The 19,702-nt window shown below is 44.7% G+C and overlaps 1 protein-coding gene across 1 annotated transcript; it reads right to left on the minus strand.

Annotated features, from left to right (window-relative positions):
• Positions 1-1,671: 1,671 nt before the first annotated feature.
• LOC309397015 (NACHT, LRR and PYD domains-containing protein 12-like) lies at positions 1,672-16,989 on the minus strand. Its single transcript, XM_081962683.1, has 8 exons — positions 16,885-16,989; positions 11,897-12,235; positions 10,604-10,684; positions 9,324-9,380; positions 6,456-8,247; positions 3,797-3,883; positions 3,331-3,498; positions 1,672-2,106 (listed from the first exon to the last, which is right to left on the minus strand). Exons 2-8 carry the CDS (start codon positions 12,225-12,227, stop codon positions 1,773-1,775), a joined length of 2,850 nt encoding a protein of 949 aa, XP_081818809.1. The 5' UTR covers positions 12,228-12,235; positions 16,885-16,989; the 3' UTR covers positions 1,672-1,772.
• Between the last annotated feature and the right edge of the window lie 2,713 nt (positions 16,990-19,702).

Genomic DNA, 19,702 nt, shown 5'->3' on the forward strand with positions numbered 1-19,702 from the left:
TTTTGTTTTTGTTTTTTTGCGGGAGGGGGGGTTGCTTAGAATCGTTTTTTGAGTGCGAAATCCTGGAAGGAAACCCCCGCTGGCCATCCTAATAATGTAGTTTTTATTTATTTATTTAGTTTGTCTCTCATGTACAAGATAACAGGAATAGAATAGAATAGGAATAGGAATAGAATAGAATAGAAGAATAGAGTAGAATAGAATAGAATAGAATAGAATAGAATAGAATAGAATAATAGAATGGAATGGAATAGAATAGAATAGGAATAGGAATAGATTAACGGAGTTGGAAGGGACCTTGGAGGTTTTCTAGTCCAACCCCCTGCCTAGGCAGGAAACCCTACACCACTTCAGACAAATGGTTATACATTTGTTATCCAGGAATAGGAATAAACATGAATAAGGACACAGGAAATGGGTACAAATAAATGGGGATAGTAGGACAGGGGCGTTAGGCACGCTGGTGCACTTATGCATGCCCGTACTAACCTCTTAGGAATGGGGTGTGGTCAACAGTAGACAGTTTAAGGTTAAAGTTATGGGGGTTTGAGGATGTAACGATAGTGTCAGGTTTCAAACACATTTATTGTGGAGGGTTTTTTGGGGGGTGGTTGGAGGTTTTTGGTGGGGTAGTGTGTACAATCTGGGTTTATATGAGTGTAAAATCATGGCCATTTTTTTTTTTTTAAGGAAAGCCTGATGCTAATTCTTCTTCCCTCTTCCACCTCTGGTATCACGCATAGCTGGAACTTGCATTAGTGCCTGTGGAATTTAGAGAGTCCAAAACAAGGAATAAAACAGAACAAGAGATTCAACCTGGAAATAAGGTGGAATTTTCTGACTATGAGAACAATCCATCTATGGAACACAAGCTGCCTTCGGAAGTTGTGGGAGCTTCATCACTGGAAGCTTTGAAGAAGAGACTGGACTGCCATCTGTCTCAAATGGTGTAGGGTCTCCTGCTTGGGGGAGGGGGGGTTGGACTAGATGACCTACAAGGTCTCTTCCATCTCTGTTCATCTAAATTTTGCGGTGAAGCCAACACAGGTAGTAGCTGCCACTGAAGAAATATCCATTAGGAAGATTGACACGTATTTTAGATCTACCCAAAGTCTTACAGTCTGTATGTTCCAGTCAATAGATTTGTTTTATTGTTAATGGCAGATATTTGGAGGGGATGGCTTTTTTAGGCAAAAAAAAAAGGCATTGTAGCTTATGCTTCTTAAATGTTGCAGAAATGTCAGAAAAACAAATTTGGGCTTATGAAAATCCTTCTTTTCTCTGAGATGGATGAAAAGAGGAAGGATTTGGGCTCCCTTAGCCTCTTGACATCTTAGATCAAAAGCCAGTGTTTCTCAACCTTGGCAACTTTGAGATATATGGACTTCAACTGCCAGAATTCTCCAGCCAGTCATGGGGAATTCTGGGAGTTGAAGTCCACGCATCTTCAAGTTGAATATGAACTAGTGGCCAAGCGTCTGAATTTTGATTGCCTGATCATGGGGGAGGTTGCAAAGGTCATAACTGAAAAATGATCATGAGTCACTTTGGTCAGTGCTGTTCTAATTTTAAACGGTCACTAAACGAATAGTTGTAAATCGAGGACTACCAGTCATAGGTTACTTGGAATGGTCGCTAAACAAATGCTCACACAATTGAAGACTACCTGTATTCCTTTATTTAATTAAAAGCGTGGATGGGCTCAAATAAAGAGGTGAGAAATTCTGTGAGATGGTACCCTTGGGCTCAGAAAAATCATCCCGCTTCACAGATCAGATTAAATAAAATTTGTTGCTCTTTTCTTCTTTTTTGTCCTCTTTCAGGATAGCAGAGATCTTTTTCTTCAGCTCTCCAGCTTTTTCCTGAGCTTCCTGGCTCACTTCTGGATCATCTGTGTCCATCAAGGTTTCCAAAATCGAGTCCAGGGCTCCAGCATGGTTGACCGACTCCATTTGCTCAATTGTAATCTCATCCACCCAATCCAGATACTTCTGGAGCAACGCCGTATCAGACCGGAAACAGCTGACAATCTTAAGTTTGGGTTTTCTGCAACGTAATTCAGAGAGGATATCTTGGCCTGCTTGGCTAAATCTGTTCCCTGTAATGCTGAGAAAGAATTTGAAATTAATATGGCAAGGTCAGAATATTCATGAACCGGCAGAGACATGGTAACAAGGTCAGCCAATGAATAAGGCATAGCGTCTGGGTGTGGCTTAGCTCTGAACTGAAACTAAAACTCATTCTCTGTATAGCCTGCCTGTGTTTGAACCTGCTTACAATCTCTTCTCTCTACCACCTTGGAAGAATCTGCTGTTGGTATTGTACATTTGTTCTTTATTATGTACATAAAGAAGTTAATGAATCTTGCTGAAGCAGTTATCTGTGTGTGCTTTCTGGATTTGATTTTTGCAACAAACTGACAGGCAAGATCCAGTTGAAGGATGTGCTAATAAAGCTAAAATATGCTATTAATTACTTCCAATACTGAAAGCTACACATACAACTGGATACACTTTCTAATGGCTTTGCTATGTGCCTAGGAAATCCGTGTTACAGTATTTGCAGGTTCCATATTTGCAAGCTTGCAGGTTTGCTAAAATTTATTTGCAAATCAACATATGTTCCTGGTTTTGGGACAATACAGGTGGCCTTCTCTCCAAATTGAGCTCCAATATGTCGGGTTTTGGCTCCCTGGATTTCCAAGCCAGATGCCAATGCTGGCTTGAAATCAAACGAATTGATCTGCATCTCATCTGGTGAGAGCCCACCTAGGTGTCAGGGTTCCAAATAGCATCCAAAATAAAATAAGAATCCGAGGCAAGAGATTCCTCACAGTTCCAATTTATTAAAAGAGCCATGTTGGCACATCTGGGAAAAACCGAATCGGAAAGCTTTCAGGTTTTCCCACCCAGTTGAAAGTTCAAGATCCTGCCCCCACACCCACAAGTTCATCACATGGTCCAATCTTTCACTGCCATGAAGACAGATTCCTCCCATCCAGATCTGGCCAGGTGCAGAAACAAAGTTGACCTTGACTTTCTCAGAAGAATGTTGTTATGGCTACCTATCACCCAACTCCACATAATCCCCCACTCCCAGTTTCCCATGATAGAGTGTGGCAGGCCTGAAGTCCAAAAAGAAAAGATGGCTTTCAGGTCTGACACTAGGATCCTGACTTCATTGTCCGTGTATTCTTTGCAAAGACGAAACAGAACAGAACGGAGCAATGGAGTTGGAAGAGACCATGGAGGTCTTCTAGTCATTCAACATTAAGACCATCGGAATGCTGGCGAAGAGTCTCACAATGAACAAGCAACTAAGCAAACTCACCTCAGGAGCCGGAGAGTCGTATTTCCTGATAGACAATCCAAAATGTTATCGAGGCCTCGGTCCGTAAGGTCTGTAAAATCCAAATGAAGCTCTTCTAGGGTGGTGTTATCACGAAGGGCATTCCATAAGAAGCTTGCCACATTGGATCTCAGACGGTTCCCACAAAGCCTTGGGTAGAATAGAAAAAATGTGTGCAAAGCAACGGTTATTTAGCCCAGCAAAATCACCTTCAAGCTCGCATTCCCACTCACGACATTGTGCAAAGTCTCTCCAGCAGGGAATTGCAAACAGTTTTACCAGAACGGATTCCCCCTGGCAGATCTGAGGGTGCTCACTTAATCGCACAGAGAGAGTTTCATCAGTAGCAGCCCTAACACCACGTTTTGCCACCTTGGCGGCTCAGTTCCCGGAGTTCCTCTGTCAACATGCGTTTTAAAGGAAGCATTTTATGAGCATCTCTACTTACACCAGTCTTTCCAGACAGCACTGGGGGGACCTCAAAATCGTGGCTTCGATTTCAGCTGCTTCCCCATCTAGAGAATTGTATTGCAATCTGAAATACAACGGACTTAACTCAGCTACAGCATGGGCCCCTTCTCTGAACATGTACAACCCACAGGGATCAACAGCTTCTCAAACAGGTTAAATATCAAGGTTAATGCTAACCATTTCTGGCATGTTTGTGCAGTTGCAGCCACTGCCTTTAGATATCCTGGTAGCTTAAAGGTCACATGTCACTGTAAGACAAGTGTGAATCGGGATTCAAAAGCTCAGAAAACGGAACTTGTGTGATATTTAAAAATGCACCCCTACCACACACAACTCCTTGCTCTACTTAGTCCAGGTGTGCTGGAGGTCCAATTCGTTAGTTTAGTTTAGTTTAGTTTTATTGGATTTATATGCCACCCTTCTCCCAAAGGACTCAGGGCGGCGTACAACATTAAAAAACACACATCACGAAAGTTAAAAAGAAATTAGATACGTATCCAAAAAACAAACACAATTAATAGGACAATAACATTTTTTAAAAATGAGATAAAATTAACATTAACAGGCCAGGCCGGCTTGCTGAAAAAGCCAACTTTTTAGGGCGCGTCGGAAGGACCGGAGGTCAGGGATTATAAGAAGCTCCGGGGGCAGCTCATTCCAGAGGGAAGGCGCTCCCACAGAGAAAGCTCTCCCCCAGGGGGTCACCAGCCGACACTGTCTGGCCGACGGCACCCTGAGGAGGCCAACTCTGTGGGATCGTACTGGACGGTGGGAGGCTACTGGTGGCAGTAGGTAGTCTCGCAGATACCCTGGGCCTAATTGATTTCCATCATATAACCTGATCCATTTCGAAGGCCCTAAATTGAGTCCGTTGGGGGTTCAGTGAGCTTGTCAATCAGATGGTCGGCAGTTCGGTGGTTCGAATCTCTAGTGCTGTATAATGGAGTGATCTCCTGTTACTTGTCCCAGCTTCTGCCAACCTAGCAGTTTGAAAGCACGTAAAAATGCAAGTAGAAAAATAGGGACCACCTTTGGTGGGAAGATAACAGCGTTCTGTGCACCTTTGGCATTTAGTTATGCCAGCCACACAACCACAGAGACGTCTTCAGACAGCGCTGGCTCTTTGGCTTTGAAACGGAGATGAGCACCGCCCCCTAGAGTCGGGAACGACTAGCACATATGTGCAAGGGGAACCTTTACTTTTACCTTTTAAATTGAGGAGGACCGTTGGCATAAATATGCACCACCTAGTTCCAATGCGAAGAGTTTCTTTGAGAAGGGAAAGGAAAGAAACAAACTTTAAACCAGGGATGTCCAACTTTGGCAACTTTAAGATTTGTGGACCTCAACTCCCAGAATCCTCCAGCCAGCATGACCTGGCTGGGGAATTCTGGGAGTTGAGTTGAAGTCCACATGTCTTAAAGTTGCCAACATTGGACACAGTTGCATTAAACCAAGGAAATGAGACTATTTAAACAAAAGAGGGGATTTTTTTTTTAAAAAAGGAAATGAAATAAAAGACCAAAAATGAAACTTGGGTGGAAACTCAGAACCAGGCTAAGAAAATGAAAGTGCGGGGGGCAGAGGAAATATTGCAGCAATAAATTTGTCATCGTGGCAGAAATCTAAGAGACACAAAAGTGACAGATCAGAGCAGTATTTCTCACCCTTGGCGACTTTAAGTTGTGCAAAATTCAGCTCCCATAATTCCCCTTAAAATGGAAGGCAGTAAGAGTGTAAGACAACAGTAATGGTGCCTTCCCTTTTAAGCATTTGATTTCTATAACGCAGTTTGGATAAGATAACTAAGAATAAGAAAACTCTGGGGATGGGTTGACCTCTTGCTTTGAATTTCCTAGGAAAGGCCGGGAGCCCCACTAGGGTGGAAGGACAGCATTGGGTCTTAAATCAAAAACTATGGATAGGAGCTGGGAAGAATCCAATAGTATAACCCGAATTCTGAATAACTTAATGAAGGAGCTATGAATAGTCCTCCCTTCTCTGCAAAGGTCATGCTAGCTTTTGTGAACAGAAGAGGTTCTAGAGTTAGCTTTAAAGGGTTACCCCACATCCATAAAACTATAATTCCCGCATTTAAAGTCGTTTAAAAGTGATGCATCTCTACAATGTGGAGTAGAATCACAGAGTTGGAAAAGACCTTGAAGGTCTTCTAGGCCAACTCCCTGCTTAGGCAGGAAACCCTACACCACTTCAGACAAATGGTTATCCAACATCTTCTTTAAAACTTCCAGTGTTGGAGCATTCACAACTTCTGGAGGCAAGTTGTTCCATTGATTAATTGTTCTAACTGTCAGGAAAATTTTCCTCAGTTCCAAGTTGCTTCTCTCCTTGATTAGTTTCCACGTATTGCTTTTTGTCCTGCCCTCAAGTGCTTTGGAGAATAGCTTGGCTCCCTCTTCTTTGTGGCAGCCCCTGAGATATTGGAACACTGCTATCATGTCCCCCCTGGTCCTTCTTTTCATTAAACTAGACATACCCAGTTATAGTTTAATAGAGTAGATCTGCCTTAGAGTCTGCCTCCCTTGTGGAGCTGAGAATAGGATATTGATTTCTTTCAATGTCATCATCCCTCCCTATTTAGGTCAAAGCCAACCAACTGCCAAACCGATACTCACTGCAAAGTTTTGCAGCGATGGAGGTGGTCCTGCAGCTGCTTCAGTCCTCCAGTGCCCATATTGCTGTAACTTAAGTTGAGATTCTGGAGCACCTGAGACTTTGAACAACTCAGGGCGTATGCCAAAGCTGCGCAATCTGCTTGGTTCAGTGTCACCTTGGACAGGTCCACCTCGCCCATCTTGGAAATGACCTCCCAAGTCACGTCATCCTGGTGCAACTCCGCTAAGCAATGTAACAAGGGCAGCAACCTCTGACCTGATTCACACAAAGCCTTTTTTCTGAACCAGTCTGCCAAAAGCCTGGCTGGGTCTCCTTCCCAACTGCTCCCAAGCAGCCCTTCCAACTTGCCTTCCAGTCTAGAGGTCAACAACCCCATGAAAAACCTGGAAAACATTTGCAGCTTGTCCCACTGTGGGTGTCTATTCAGAGATTGCCAGGTATAATCGTAAAATCCACCAGCAGATCCCTCTGCTGGGGAGAGAAAGCCAGCGTTATCTCGATCTTCTGGAGTTTTTCCATTCCACCAGAGATCCAGGCAATCAGTTAATTCCCCACCGTTGAAGTCCAAGTTAACCACTGAGTATAAAGCGGCCAAAAACTCCTGTACAGTCAAGTGGAAAAAACTGTAGATTTCATTGCTCTCCTTGAAGAAGATCTGACTGAGATAAACAGGTGGCAGATGTCGCGGATCAAAACCCAACTCCTGCAGTTCATCTGCATAGAACATGGTCTGTCCCCTTAGGAGGCCAACGTAGGCCAGATGACCAAGCTGCAGTAGTAAATCTTTCTCCCTCCTCAGATCCCACGTCACTGCTTCTTCTTGTCCAGAAGGAGGCTGGTGTAAGTTCAGGATGGTGCACACATAAAGCAGATAGAGCTCAGTGACGGTGCTGGGTGGGGAGGCGCGATTGAACCCTTCTTCGGAGAAGTATTGGTCCAGAGCCGTACAGAGAATGAAGCAGTAGAGAGGAATGAAGGTGAAGTTGGTTAAGCCATGCTGAGTTGAGAGGTAGCTCATGACTTCCGTGCCGTGTCCGGAGGTCTGGAAGAATTGGGAGACGTAGTCCTTCACCTGTGCCTCTTGTAAACCGAGGATAAGAACATGGCGCTTAAAAAGTTCTGGCAGAAGAGGGACAGAAGACTTGGATGTGACCAAAATGGTGGCCTCTGGAAGTAAGGTCCCGTTGAGGAGACCACACACCAGATCTTTCACGTTGCCTGCCTCATCCGGCCACAGGCAGGGATGTTTGCTGCCCAGGGGATGCCTGAACTCATCCAGTCCATCCAAAATCAGGAGGATCTCCCTCGGTCGCTCCAGCAAAGCAAAAAGGACTCTGCTCAGATGCGGGAACTTACGGCAAATCAACTCTTCCAAACTCTGGGTTGCGGTGACGAGGCTGAGCTCCTGGAAGGAAAAATCCAGGACGCAAAGAAAGCCTTGGAAGGCTCTGCCTAGCGCCCAATAATGGAGGATCTTCTGGACAAGGACAGTCTTGCCGATACCGGCAGGGCCGCTCAGCATCACCCGGTGAGGCAGGGAGCTCTCCCGGGGAAAAGGAGAGAAAAGATGACACAGGTCCAGATGGGAAGATGTGTGGTAGGAACAAAGCCAGGTATGATGAGAAGCCAGCTGCAAGTAATCATGGCTGGTGGAGCTGTAATAGGGCCTGTTGAGTAGCAGGAGGTCAGGGTAGTAGACTTCAGGACATTTACATGGCTCGGTATCTTCCATAGTGGTGCGCAGATTCTCGGTTTGGGTCAGCAACAAGCGACGGTGGTTTTGCAGGGCAGCTGGGAAAGGAAAAGCAGAAGTACATTTCAAAACAATTATGGTGAAATCTGCAGCACTGAATGTTGGAGATCAGTGTTGGCAAACCTTTCCAGCACCAAGCGCTGAAAATGGAGCATCTGTGTGGGAGCACCAGAAACTGGATGAGCAGTTCCCATTTCAGCTGAGCTTCCAGTTTCCAGCATGCACATGTCCTCCGGTTACATGGTCTTCCGGTTTCTGGAATACATGCATGCACAAATGCCAGCTGGCCGATGCGCATGCATGCACAGGAAACCGGAAGCTCAGCTTCCCGGCATGCACATGCATGCCAGGGAGCTATTCTGATGGTCTCTGGTGCTCCCATGTGCGCGAAGACTAGCTGGCCAGCACGCATCTGTGTGCCAGAAACCGGAAACTCTGCTTCCCAGTGTGTGCATGCGTGCCAGGGAACTACTCTTATACTTTCTGGTACTCCCACACGCGCGAAGAGCAGCTGGCCAGCACACATGCATATGCCAGAACCCAGAAGAGCAGCAGGCAATGGCTGGCATGCCCGGAGAGATAGTTCTGCGTGTCACTTCCGGCACATGTGCCCTAGGTTCACCATCACCGTTATAGATGATCTTTCCCCACAAAACGTCTCTTTGCCCTTCCGCTATTTGGTTCTTGTTGGCTACTCTGCTTCTTTTATTCTTTTGCTGGGTGATCTTGCCCAAAGATGGACAACTATCAGTTCTGACCTCGCCTCCCCCTTCGCTTCCAGCTTGGTTGGATTGCTGGATTTTATTCTGGATCTTAAATGAAGAGGGAGCTGAATTAGCCTCCTTTCTGAGTCTTAACAGGATGCTCTCACCAACAAACAACATGGCTGTCAAGAAGGCCACTGGCAGAGGTGAACAACATACAGAGGTGAACAACATACAGAGGTGAACAACCTGTGGCTGCCTCTGGAAGCTAGGAGCTTCCCACTCAACCTGACCTTGATGGGTCTCAAAGGAAAAAAAAGAGTTAGGCAACTGGTTTGCAAGAATCTCACACCAAACCTACTGATAACATTATCTCTGTTTTCTTTTAACCATCTCTATTACATATTTACCTTTGAGCTGGCGGTCCAAACCCCTCCGGAAAGTTGAGCTGTTGTTCTTTTGCATATCTGCAGGGACAAGAGAAAAATATGTTGGAATTGGCCTCGCCTTCTCTATTGACTTCCAAGGAGGGACAGTTTTTCTCTGCTGGGCCACCTGCAGAATGGACAGTCTCAAGACCTGACCTTATTGGGTAACTAGTAAATCCTCAAGAGTCTCACAAAGTTCATTTAGTCATTTTCCTTAGCTTCCCTTTTATAGTTTTTTGCCTTGTCCTGGACAGTTGAATTTAGCTATCATGTGAAATTTCTACAATGCTTCTGGTGGATCTGTTGACCACCTGATCTTAGTTGGTCAAACTTTTAATGCATCTTGTTCCTTTAGGTCCATACATTTTCTACACGAACCTCTTTCTACCTAGCTGGTGCTCTTGCTTGAAACAGTCCAGCTCTGTCTCTTTCTCTTCATCTCAATGGAGTGCTCATGCCTCATGTTGAGACATGTCCAGCGCAAATAGCCAGGAACGGGAGTTGAGCTGAAGGCACTAAGAGTTTATTGTTGCCATCGATATATTAAAAAATCTGAGCAACTCACAATCCAGGCTAAGTTGGCATTAGGTAAGGGTCAAGAGAATTCACGGGGTTGGGGTGCTGGACTTGGTTCTCTTGTGGTTGCACAGTGACTCCAAACTTATGACCTGTTTAACCCCACCCTCTAGTTCAGACTGCCCCTCTTCTGCAGATTGTTTAATCACAGTTTATTGAACAAGCTGCATTAGCTGCAGTTCGCAAATACAGTAGGCACCAATCCATAGTTTCATAGAAGGACTATCAGACCTGGACTGCAGCAACCCATATGGCAGCTAGATGGTCCCAAAAAGAACATTCTGATTCTAACTCATTGTGGCTCTGTAGCCATCTGGAGTTTTGGCATCTAAGATCTGGGTTTGCATGATTTAGTAAGCTGGAAACAAGCAAATGACATAGTTGAAGGCAGCATTTCGCTTCAGGAGCTTGAAGACGTGTGGATTTCAACTCTTAGAATTCTGGGAGTGGAAGTCCACATGCCTTCAAATTGCTGAGGTTGAGAAAAACTAGCTTAATGCAATGTGGGAACTCAGGTATCCACTGAATGTCCTAAAGCATTGGCCCCAAACTCTACCCATTGAAAGAAATTGGGTCAATTAGCCTCCGTTTTAATTGTAAGCAGTTTGAAAATGACTATCTCAGCAAGAATAGATATGATACACAAATTGAAACTTCTCATCGGGTCAGTTGGGAACATAACTTGCCTGCAGATATCTGTGGCAATTTATATTTTCTGTTTTGCCAAAACATCAGCCAATTCCTGCTGGACGTTTTAAGGGGAGCATCTAGAAAGAACAGAGAGAATTTAGAAGCTGCACAAAGTCTAACTCTTGGCTTTAAAACAATTCCTCTTGTTGGGTTCATTTTCTTCTACCATTGAATGCAGGATGAACATACTCCGGGAGCCATTTTTTTGCCTTGTGACATATACATTTTCTAATCTTTGGAACACAGCTGAAGTATCTTAAAGTCATGTTTAGCTGCCCAGGTTACATAACGTTTTACCACTTCTCAGGGGTGGGCTGCTACAGTAAGTAAGTAAGTAAACTTTTATTTATAAACCGCGCCCTTTCCTAAACAGGACTCGGGGCGGTGTACAGACATATTAAAAACCATATAGATACAAAATATAAATGTGCATAAATATATAAACATATAAACATATAAACGGAGGAGGTAGAATGTGCTGTACCAAATTTAAATTAAAATACAAATATAATTAAAATTTCCCTTAAAAATTACACAGTAAGATGTTTGCCAGGAGGTTAAAGATGGGACTACACATCAGTCAAGCCAGCTAATTGAAACAGGTGGGTCTTAAGCTTCTGTCGGAAGGAGCGGAGATCGTTAGTAGTTCTAATATTCACCCGGACTTGGGAGAACCCGTAGCTAACATTATGGCTGGCCTCCAAATCCCACCCCTGGCTGGCCCCACCCATCATGCCCCTCCCAGGAGTCTCCACGTGGCCATTTTGGATGTGAGGTAAGTATAGGGCCCGTGCAGAGGCTCAGGGAGGGAGGAAAACGGGCCTCCTGGAAGTTCCGGAAGAGCCTCAAGAGTCCGTGGGAGGAGGTTTTCACCCTCCCAGAGGCCCAAAGAAAGCCTCCAGACCCTGGGGAAAATGAAAACGCCCCCCCCCCCCTTCATGGTGCAGGAGGCCAACTAGGCCATGCCCACCATGGCCACGCCCACCCAGCAATCGGGCAGAGAACCCGTTGCTGAAATTTTTGAAGCCCACCCCTGCCTCTTTTCTCAGCCTCATTTTTGGTGTGGAGATGTCAGCCTCTCAAGGTAGACTAGACCAGGAAACCAAATCGAACGCATAGAACAATACTACTTTCATAATAAAGATATAGTAACGGAATCTTGAGAGGTGTTTTGGGAGATGAACAGTGACTGACATGCCTATCCCCAGACAAAGAGCCCTTGACGAACAAGCATATGTAGTCAGGCCTGATGTCCTATTTAGCTGATACCAATTAATCCCTGCTTATACCTGGTGGAATGATAAAAAGTTCTGTTTGGCTCCGCTTGAACACCGTCTCTTGCAGCCAGTGCTGAAGTTCAGGGCTGAAGATCTCTTGCAGTTCCTTCAGCTTCTCCAGTAATATTTGGCTTGCGGCTGGCTCCTGGCTGACCCTCTCCAGAATGAAAATGACCTGGTTCTTCTTGGGTCTGACCTCCAGCAAGGAGTAATACTCTGGCCGAGTGATGAAGCCAGAGCCATAAAGGCAGTGAAGCAGAGGAGCGGGACATGGTTCGAGCCAATGCACGAGCTGATCCCAATAGCCCTGGATTAGAAGCGAATAATGTGCAAAATCAGCCATCTGCAGATCTGGAAACAGGAGGAAAGGATGTTAGAGCTTCTGCAAGGACAATATTTGTAGCTCAGGGTTGAAAGGAATGGTCCTTGGTGCTTTCTGAGGGTTTTTTTTTGGGTGTGTGTGTGTGTACTACATCTTCTTTTAACCACCCCATAATCCCTTGCTGGGTGGAGTCTGGGCAACTGAATGGTGCTAGCAGAGTGTTTTAATGGCCGAATGCCCTTCCTGTCGCCAATGCGGAATTTTGTTCACCAGATATATTCTCAGTGTGAGAACCCAGAGAGAGAAATACTGTACCTGCCTCTACTTAGGATTGAACTCACAGCCTTCCGGTTGTGAGGCGAGAGCTCTACCTCTAGGCCACCACACCAGTCCTTTTTTTTAATACAACATACTATGCGAAAGTATGTGGTATCAACAAACCAAAACAAAGAGATGATCAACAAACCAAAAAGGGAATAAAAAGACCAAAACATCCACCAGCAATCAGCACCCTACGAGCAAAGGTTAACTCCAAGATTAATGTCAGACCAACAATCAAGTAAAACAATACTCCGATCAAGGAATTGTCAAACAAGTCAAGCATAAACAGCCGAAAACAAAGAACTTCCAAATCCACCCCCACCAACATTGATAGGACAAGTCACAACGATATAAACTGACAGAAAACTCCACTCCTTACTAGCCCTGAGGATGTTACCTACTTTGGGTAATGGAACGTCTGCAAGAGAACAATCAATCTCAGAGAGCATCAAGGGCCCTTCTGTAGGAAGAAAGGAAGCAATTCCTTGGCCTGGAAGAGATTGCACCTGCTCTGGTTCACTCTCTGGAATGATCACGTGGCTGTATAACTTTCATTCAGGGATATTCAGATACTGTCTAGATTCCCCAAAATTGTTCTGAAGTCGGGATTTTCCATATTGCAATTTAACCGGTTGGTTGATAGAGAGAGAGAAAAAAACAAACAACAGAAGAAAAAGTCACACAGAGAAAGAATGCAGGAAGGACAACATGGGGATGGCCACAGCAAAGCTTCCCGGCTTCTCCGCGTCTTCAGCATTGTGTAGCTTTTCATCTCCTAGGTGAGAAAGAATCACACACTCCCACGCAGGTGTAAAGGTAAAGGCTTTTGAGGATTTGGCTTCCTGCCCAACTTTTACTGGTTTTATTGCTAATTGAATGCTCACCATCCCTTCTCAATGAGAAAAGGAAGTGAGAAATGGAAAAGAGAAATGGACCTTGTGAATCTGACCTTTCTCCAAGGAAACCGAAAGGAGGAGCTGATAACAGAAACTAAGAAGGTTAAGGTTACATTCCATCATGTCAGAGAAATAATAGGCTATAGATGCCTAGTGTGGTTAAAGGATTCAAGTGAGAAATACCTTTCTCTGCTTGAGGCAACATCATCCTTAGTCCTGTTCTAAGCTAAGGACATCCAGATGTTGAGTTGGGTTCAGAGGGACCAACTATGAGATTGCGTGCATGCACAGCACTGCATTTTACAAATCAGTTTCAAAGAATTGGGCGGGGAGGGTTCTCAGAAAAGGATTTGGAAGGAGCTGTTCAGACCCAGCTTCCCAAACATGACACACCCACTGAAGTAAACTCAAAGATTCCTTTATTAGGAGTGCCGGCGGCCCCGGCACAAAGTTTCTCTTTCAATGCAGGCTAACAAGTCCATCTGTCCGTCCAGAAGATGATTAGTTGTCTGCCACATCTATTCATCTCTGCCCCCCCCCCCTGCTTTTTATCCCCAGAGTTAGAGTGGGGCCTCACTAGCAGCAGTGGTTCTTCGTTCCCAAGGACTAGCCCATGGATTTCCACTGCTCTCCTCTCCTCTGCCTTCTGCACAGCTGCACATCAGGCACTGGACCCAGCTGTTCCTCCTCTTCTTTATCAGTCACCTCCAGACCTGGAGGCTGTTGACTCTCCATCTGAGGATTGATGGATGGCCCAGTCTGTCTGTCTGTCTGTCTGTCTGTCTGTCTGTCTGTCTCTCTCTCTCTCTCTCTCTCTCTCTCTCTGTGTGTGTGTGTGTGTGAGCTCCATTCCCACTTCTGCTTTGAAGCTCTCAGACTGTCTTGCTGCTGACCAGTGGTGGGTTTCTAATTTTTTTCCTACCAGTTCACTCATGTGCATGCATTCGGGCGGGTGGGCAGACCCTCCTGCCATCGCTAATACTGGTTTGCCTGATCCGGGCCAAACTGGGAGCAACCCACCTCTGCTGCTGACCCTGTCTCCCATGCCTCCTCCTCCTCCTCCTCCTCCTCCTCCTCCTCCTCCTCCTCCTCCTCCTCCGATTCAGCTGCTGGAAGGGCCAGCAGCCAACCAGCCACAACAGGAGCATTTAGGAGCCTGGGATATAGGCAGCATCTTTCTGCTGACTGCCTCCTGCGTAAAGGTTCACGATGATGGAATTGTGCAATATTTTGCCATGTCCTCCCTGGCCTAATCTCCTCCCTTTAGGACCCTTTAAGTAGCTGCATGCAGGCCCAGCAATTGAATCGTTCTTTCTGTCTTTGGAAGCATCGGGCATCACTTTTACAAAAGCATCTGTTCAGCAGCCATTCCAGGGCACAGAGGCCCTGGTAGAAAGAGGCGGTGACCCTGTTTCAGCACAAAACTCAATTAAATATAGAGTGGTGTGGAGGGAGGGGGGTTGTCATCTGAGGTGCCTCCGGCTCAAAATCTGTGCTCATTTTGGAAACTCGTTGAATGACCTTGAGTGGCTTGTATCTCCTTCGGCTTAACTATTTTAGGAAGTGGGAGTTATTGGATAAAGAACCTAACCATTACAAAGCATTTACGAACCAATGAAGATGAGCAATAATCAAAAAAAGCTGCTTGGGCAACACCGCGATCCTTAATATCTCTCTCTCTCTCTCTCTCTCTCTCTCTCTCTCTCTCTCTCTCTCTCTCTCACACACACACACACACACACACAAACACACACACACTAAAAGTTGCATTTTCTACAGACCGTGCTTTCCCTTTTCTTCTTGAACTTTCAAGTTAAGGCAATGAGTTTATGTTCTGAGAGTCCCGAGGTCAAAAGCCATCATACAACCACAGCCACTAATTTCGTTAAGGGCCAAAAGGTTGTCCATTTGGTTGCACCTAAGAAGGATGAGTGCATTCTTTCCAGGAGCAGAATTGTCTCTCCCATTCTTTCCAAGATTCCCATGGGAAAAGAAATAAGAAGTGGAGATTTGGGTTTACAGCACTTTCTTCTTGTGGCAAAGGTTGTCATTTTCCCATGATGCACAATTTTGTTTAGAACTGCATCGGCCGATCAACAAAATGCCAGGGGCACACAGAGAGTATTTTAACTTACTGCACCTGGGTATGGTTTGCTAATTGCACAGTGGCAGATAGGACAGTGCTCCAGAGGGTCAACGTCATTGCCCAGAGGTTCATTGGTTGCCCTCTCCCCTCTTTGGAAGAGCTTGATAGCTCCCACTGCTTAGGAAAATTCAAAACATTCTTAAAGATCCATCTCATCCTGGATACCTCCTTTTTTTTGAACTATTACCATCTGGCAGACGGTACAGGGCAATAAAAACAAGGACAGACAGGCTGAAAAACAGCTTCTATCCCAGAGCAGTAACTATATTAAATTCTACTGTACAGTGCAATATTAATGCAATATCAGGGGTTTTCAATTCAATTGTACATAATGTAAAGGATGTGTGTTTGTGTTTTAGTTATAATCTACACTGAAGATGGCATTTCATTTCATTGTACGAGGTGCAGTGACAATAAAATAAACTAAAAACTACAACTAAACTAAAACACAAATACTACCATTTCTGTGCTGGCAAAATCCAGGTTATCATTAGGTGGAAGTAAAGAGGTCCTTCCTCCCTGCCATTTACTAGTTGTCTAGATTGTCTAGGGGTCGGCAATCTTAAACACTCAAAGAACCATAAAGATCCTAGCCCACTGTTCAATTCTGGAGCCGACTGGAAGTCTGGTTCCCCCACCATAGAGTCTCCTCCTAGAATAGCATCCTTTTTCCTCTACCTGTCCTAATCGAAAGCCCTATCGATTGTGGAGCAGCAGAGAGATAAAAGAGCCACGTGAGGCTCCAGGGCCACGGGTTGCTGACCCCTGGTCTAGATTGTTGCAGACCAGAGATATTAGTCCTAGACACACCCCAAAATAAATGGGACCAGGAGAAAGAAATAGGTAAGATCAGAACATAATCTGTCCGGGTCTCCATTTTTTTTTTTTTGGTTCCTGGAGAAAACACAAGGTGTCAACTTATGAATAAGAAGAATTTCATGGGGACTTCTGGAAGGAAGGCTGAAAACTACATTCAAGGGTGTTCAAGAATACTTTCTTATCCTCAGAATTCAATTTATGCCCTTCCAGAAGTTGTGTTCTCCCAAACTCTAATACTGGAAGTTTTTATAGAAGAGATTGGACAATCATTTGTCTCAAATGGTTATAAGGTTTCCTGCCTGAGCAGGAGGTTGGACTAGAAGACCTCCAAGGACCCTTCCAACTCTGTTATTCTGCTTTAAGAAGCACGTGGGAGGTCAAATAAGGAGAGAGAAGGAGGGAATAGCATGAATTATTTGATTTTACTACTATAATATGAACATCAGCTGTTCCTAAGTAGCTTCTCTAGTTGACTCTGACTTCTCTTTCCTCTTACCTTACAATCTGGAAGGTCTGTGGTCTTGGCAAATGTTCTCCATTACACTCAGGATGCAGAATCCAGAAAGCCTCTGCCCCTTCTGGGTGTTGCACAAGTGATTTTCTATCAGGGCAGCTACCTATTACAAGTCTACAGATCAAAAGTTCCCAGGGTGTGGCTCAAAGCAACCTTTTGTAGCCAGGAACAGACAACGCATACCTTCCTTGCAACTGTCTATGGCAACACCTGGAGAAATAATGCAACGGGACCAGCCTCCCCCCCACCCCCCACCCCCAAAAACTGTACAGGATCCTGTACATGGCACGGATCTGTTTAGTGTTGTATGGGCTGAGTTCACACAGCACATTTAAGCGGGTTATCGAATCAATCTGTTTCCTAGATCTGCACTAGTACACTGAACCATAAACTAATACCAGTGTCTGACCTGCCAGCACTTAAACCTCTAAATCGAAATGATCCTCGGCTCTGTTTATTGAGAAAGGTATAATTTTATTAGAAGCCAAGTGTATTGCAGTAATGCATAGACAGAACTGAGAATCACGCACCAAAATCTCTAAGTTCCACCTTTTCCTCCCTTCACTGCCTCCCATTGCGCTTTCTATCTCTCTGTGTGGCTCTGTGTCTGTGTCTTTCTGTGTGTCTCTCTCTGTCTCTATCTCTCTCACTCTGTGTCTCTCTGTGTCTTTCTCTCTGTCTCTCTGTATGTCTGTCTCTATCTCTCTCTGTTTCTCTCTCTCCTCTCTGTCTGTCTGTCTGTCTCTCCTGCCTCTCTCTGTGTCTTTCTCTCTGTATCTCTCTCACTCTGTGTTTCTCTGTGTGTCTCTCTCTCTGTGTGTCTCTATCTGTCTCTCTCTCTGTGTGTGTCTATCTCTCTCTCTCCCTGTCTCTGTCTCTTTCTCTCTCCTCTCTGTCTGTCTGTCTCTGCCTCTCTCTGTGTGTGTGTCTCTCTCTCTGTGTCTCTGTCTCTCTCTGTTTCTCTCTCCTCTCTGTCTGTCTGTCTGTCTCTGCCTCTCTCTGAGTGTCTCTCTCTCTCTGTGTGTCTATTTCTCTATCTCTCTCTGTCTCTCTCTCTCTCTCTCTCTGTTTTTCTCTCCTCTCTGTCTGTCTGTCTCTCTGCCTCTCTCTGTGTCTTTCTCTCTTCACACACACACGTCCAATCAGGTTGACGCAAGAGGTTTTCAGAATGGTCACTTCAAAAATAGGTTGATATGCAGTTGTGTTCTTTTCCAGCCATGTGACCTTGAAACAGGTGGGGGGGGGGAGGGATGCTCTAATAGAGATCCTATTTGCTTAACAATATTAATTGGGGCTGGAAATCTGTTGTTAAGTCCCAAAGGTGGGTTTTTTTCAAAAGCCAACTGGGCTTTTTTTCTTCTTTTCTACAACACAACAACTTGTGACTTCCAGCTGCTTTTCCACGTTCCCTTTGCTTGTTGGAAACCCTTGTGATTATGTATCCTTGGAAATGCTGTGATGGGTGTAGTAGGTATGATGACTGCCATAATTACCCCTTGTTTGGTGCCTTTGTGAGTTTAAACAGTCGCTGAACAAGTGGTGTTTAAACACGGATTACCTTTAAATAAATCAATGTCTCTGGCATGTTACTTTAACAGTGTGATAGTAAGAGAACAAATGGTGCTGAAATTAAAGATTTGTAGCTATTCAAAAAACAAATAATTCCAGATCAGCCTCTTTTGGGGCAAGATAACTTGGGTTTAAAATAGTGATTTTACTTGCGGTGGGGGGAGAAAGAAAATTCAAGTTTCTTCCACTGCCCCACCCTGAAGAAAGCCTCTAACAAAAGCACACTTACTCCCTTTTCCTTTTCAGCTGTGCAGAAAATGGAAACAGCTTATATATCTAACCAAATGACTACTTTATGGGTGAGAAAGGAAGAAGAAAAATAAACTTTTTCTGCTTGGCTAATTTTTGTCTTTCTGTTCTCTCAACTGTGGATGCACACTTCCAAAGACATCTCTATATGCTGCTAACACAACTGTCCTATGTCCCACTAGCATGTCAGCCTTGAAACGCACAGCTTGTGTCACATTTCCTGAATGTGTACAGTATGCTGAACTATAAACACACAAATCAACAAACCAGCCAAGACTGACATTAGCCAAACTTACCCCATGCCTGACTTTCTTGGAAGTGTTTTTTCTAAGTCAGTCTTTCTCAAGCTTGGCAACTTCAAGTTCTGTGGACTTCATTTCCAATAATTCCCAATGTTACACTTTAGTTCTTTTTCACACAATTGACCTGCTTCTTAGAATAGAATAAATAGAATAGAATAGAACAGAATAGAATAACAGAGTTAGAAAGGACCGAAGAGGTCTTCTAGTCCAACCCCCTGCCTAGGCAGGAAACCCTACACCACTTCAGACAAATGGTTATCCAACATCTTCTTAAAAACCTCCAGTGTTGGAGCATTCCCAACTTCTGGAGGCAAGCTGTTCCACTGATTGTTCTAACTGTCAGGAAATTTCTCCTTAGTTCTAAGTTGCTTCTCTTCTTGATTAGTTTCCACCCATTGCTTCTTGTTCTACCCTCAGGTGCCTTGGAGAATAGTTTGACTCCCTCTTCTTTGTGGCAACCGCTGAGATATTGGGACACTGCTATCATGTCTCCCCTAATCCTTCTTTCTCTTAAGCTAAACATACCCAGTTCCTGCAACCGTTCTTCCTATGTTTTAGTCTCCAGTCCCCTAATCATCTTTGTTGATCTTCTCTGCACTCTTTCTAGAGTCTCCACATCTTTTCTATATCATGGTGAGCAAAGCTGAATGCAGTATTCCAAGTGTGGCCTTACCAAGGCA

Source organism: Natrix helvetica, assembly GCF_964273705.1.
Source record: "Natrix helvetica genome assembly, chromosome: 9".
NCBI lineage: Eukaryota > Metazoa > Chordata > Lepidosauria > Squamata > Natricidae > Natrix > Natrix helvetica.

Excerpts from the sequence above, each read along its gene's own strand:
- LOC309397015 (XM_081962683.1), bottom strand. The coding sequence starts at position 12,227 with ATGGCTGATTTTGCACATTATTCGCTTCTAATCCAGGGCTATTGGGAT. Across the intron at positions 3,499-3,796 it reads TGCTGTCTGGAAAGACTGGT|GCTTTGTGGGAACCGTCTGA; the intron begins GTAAGTAGAGAT and ends ATTCTACCCAAG. Across the intron at positions 2,107-3,330 it reads ACGACTCTCCGGCTCCTGAG|CATTACAGGGAACAGATTTA; the intron begins GTGAGTTTGCTT and ends ATTCTTTCTCAG.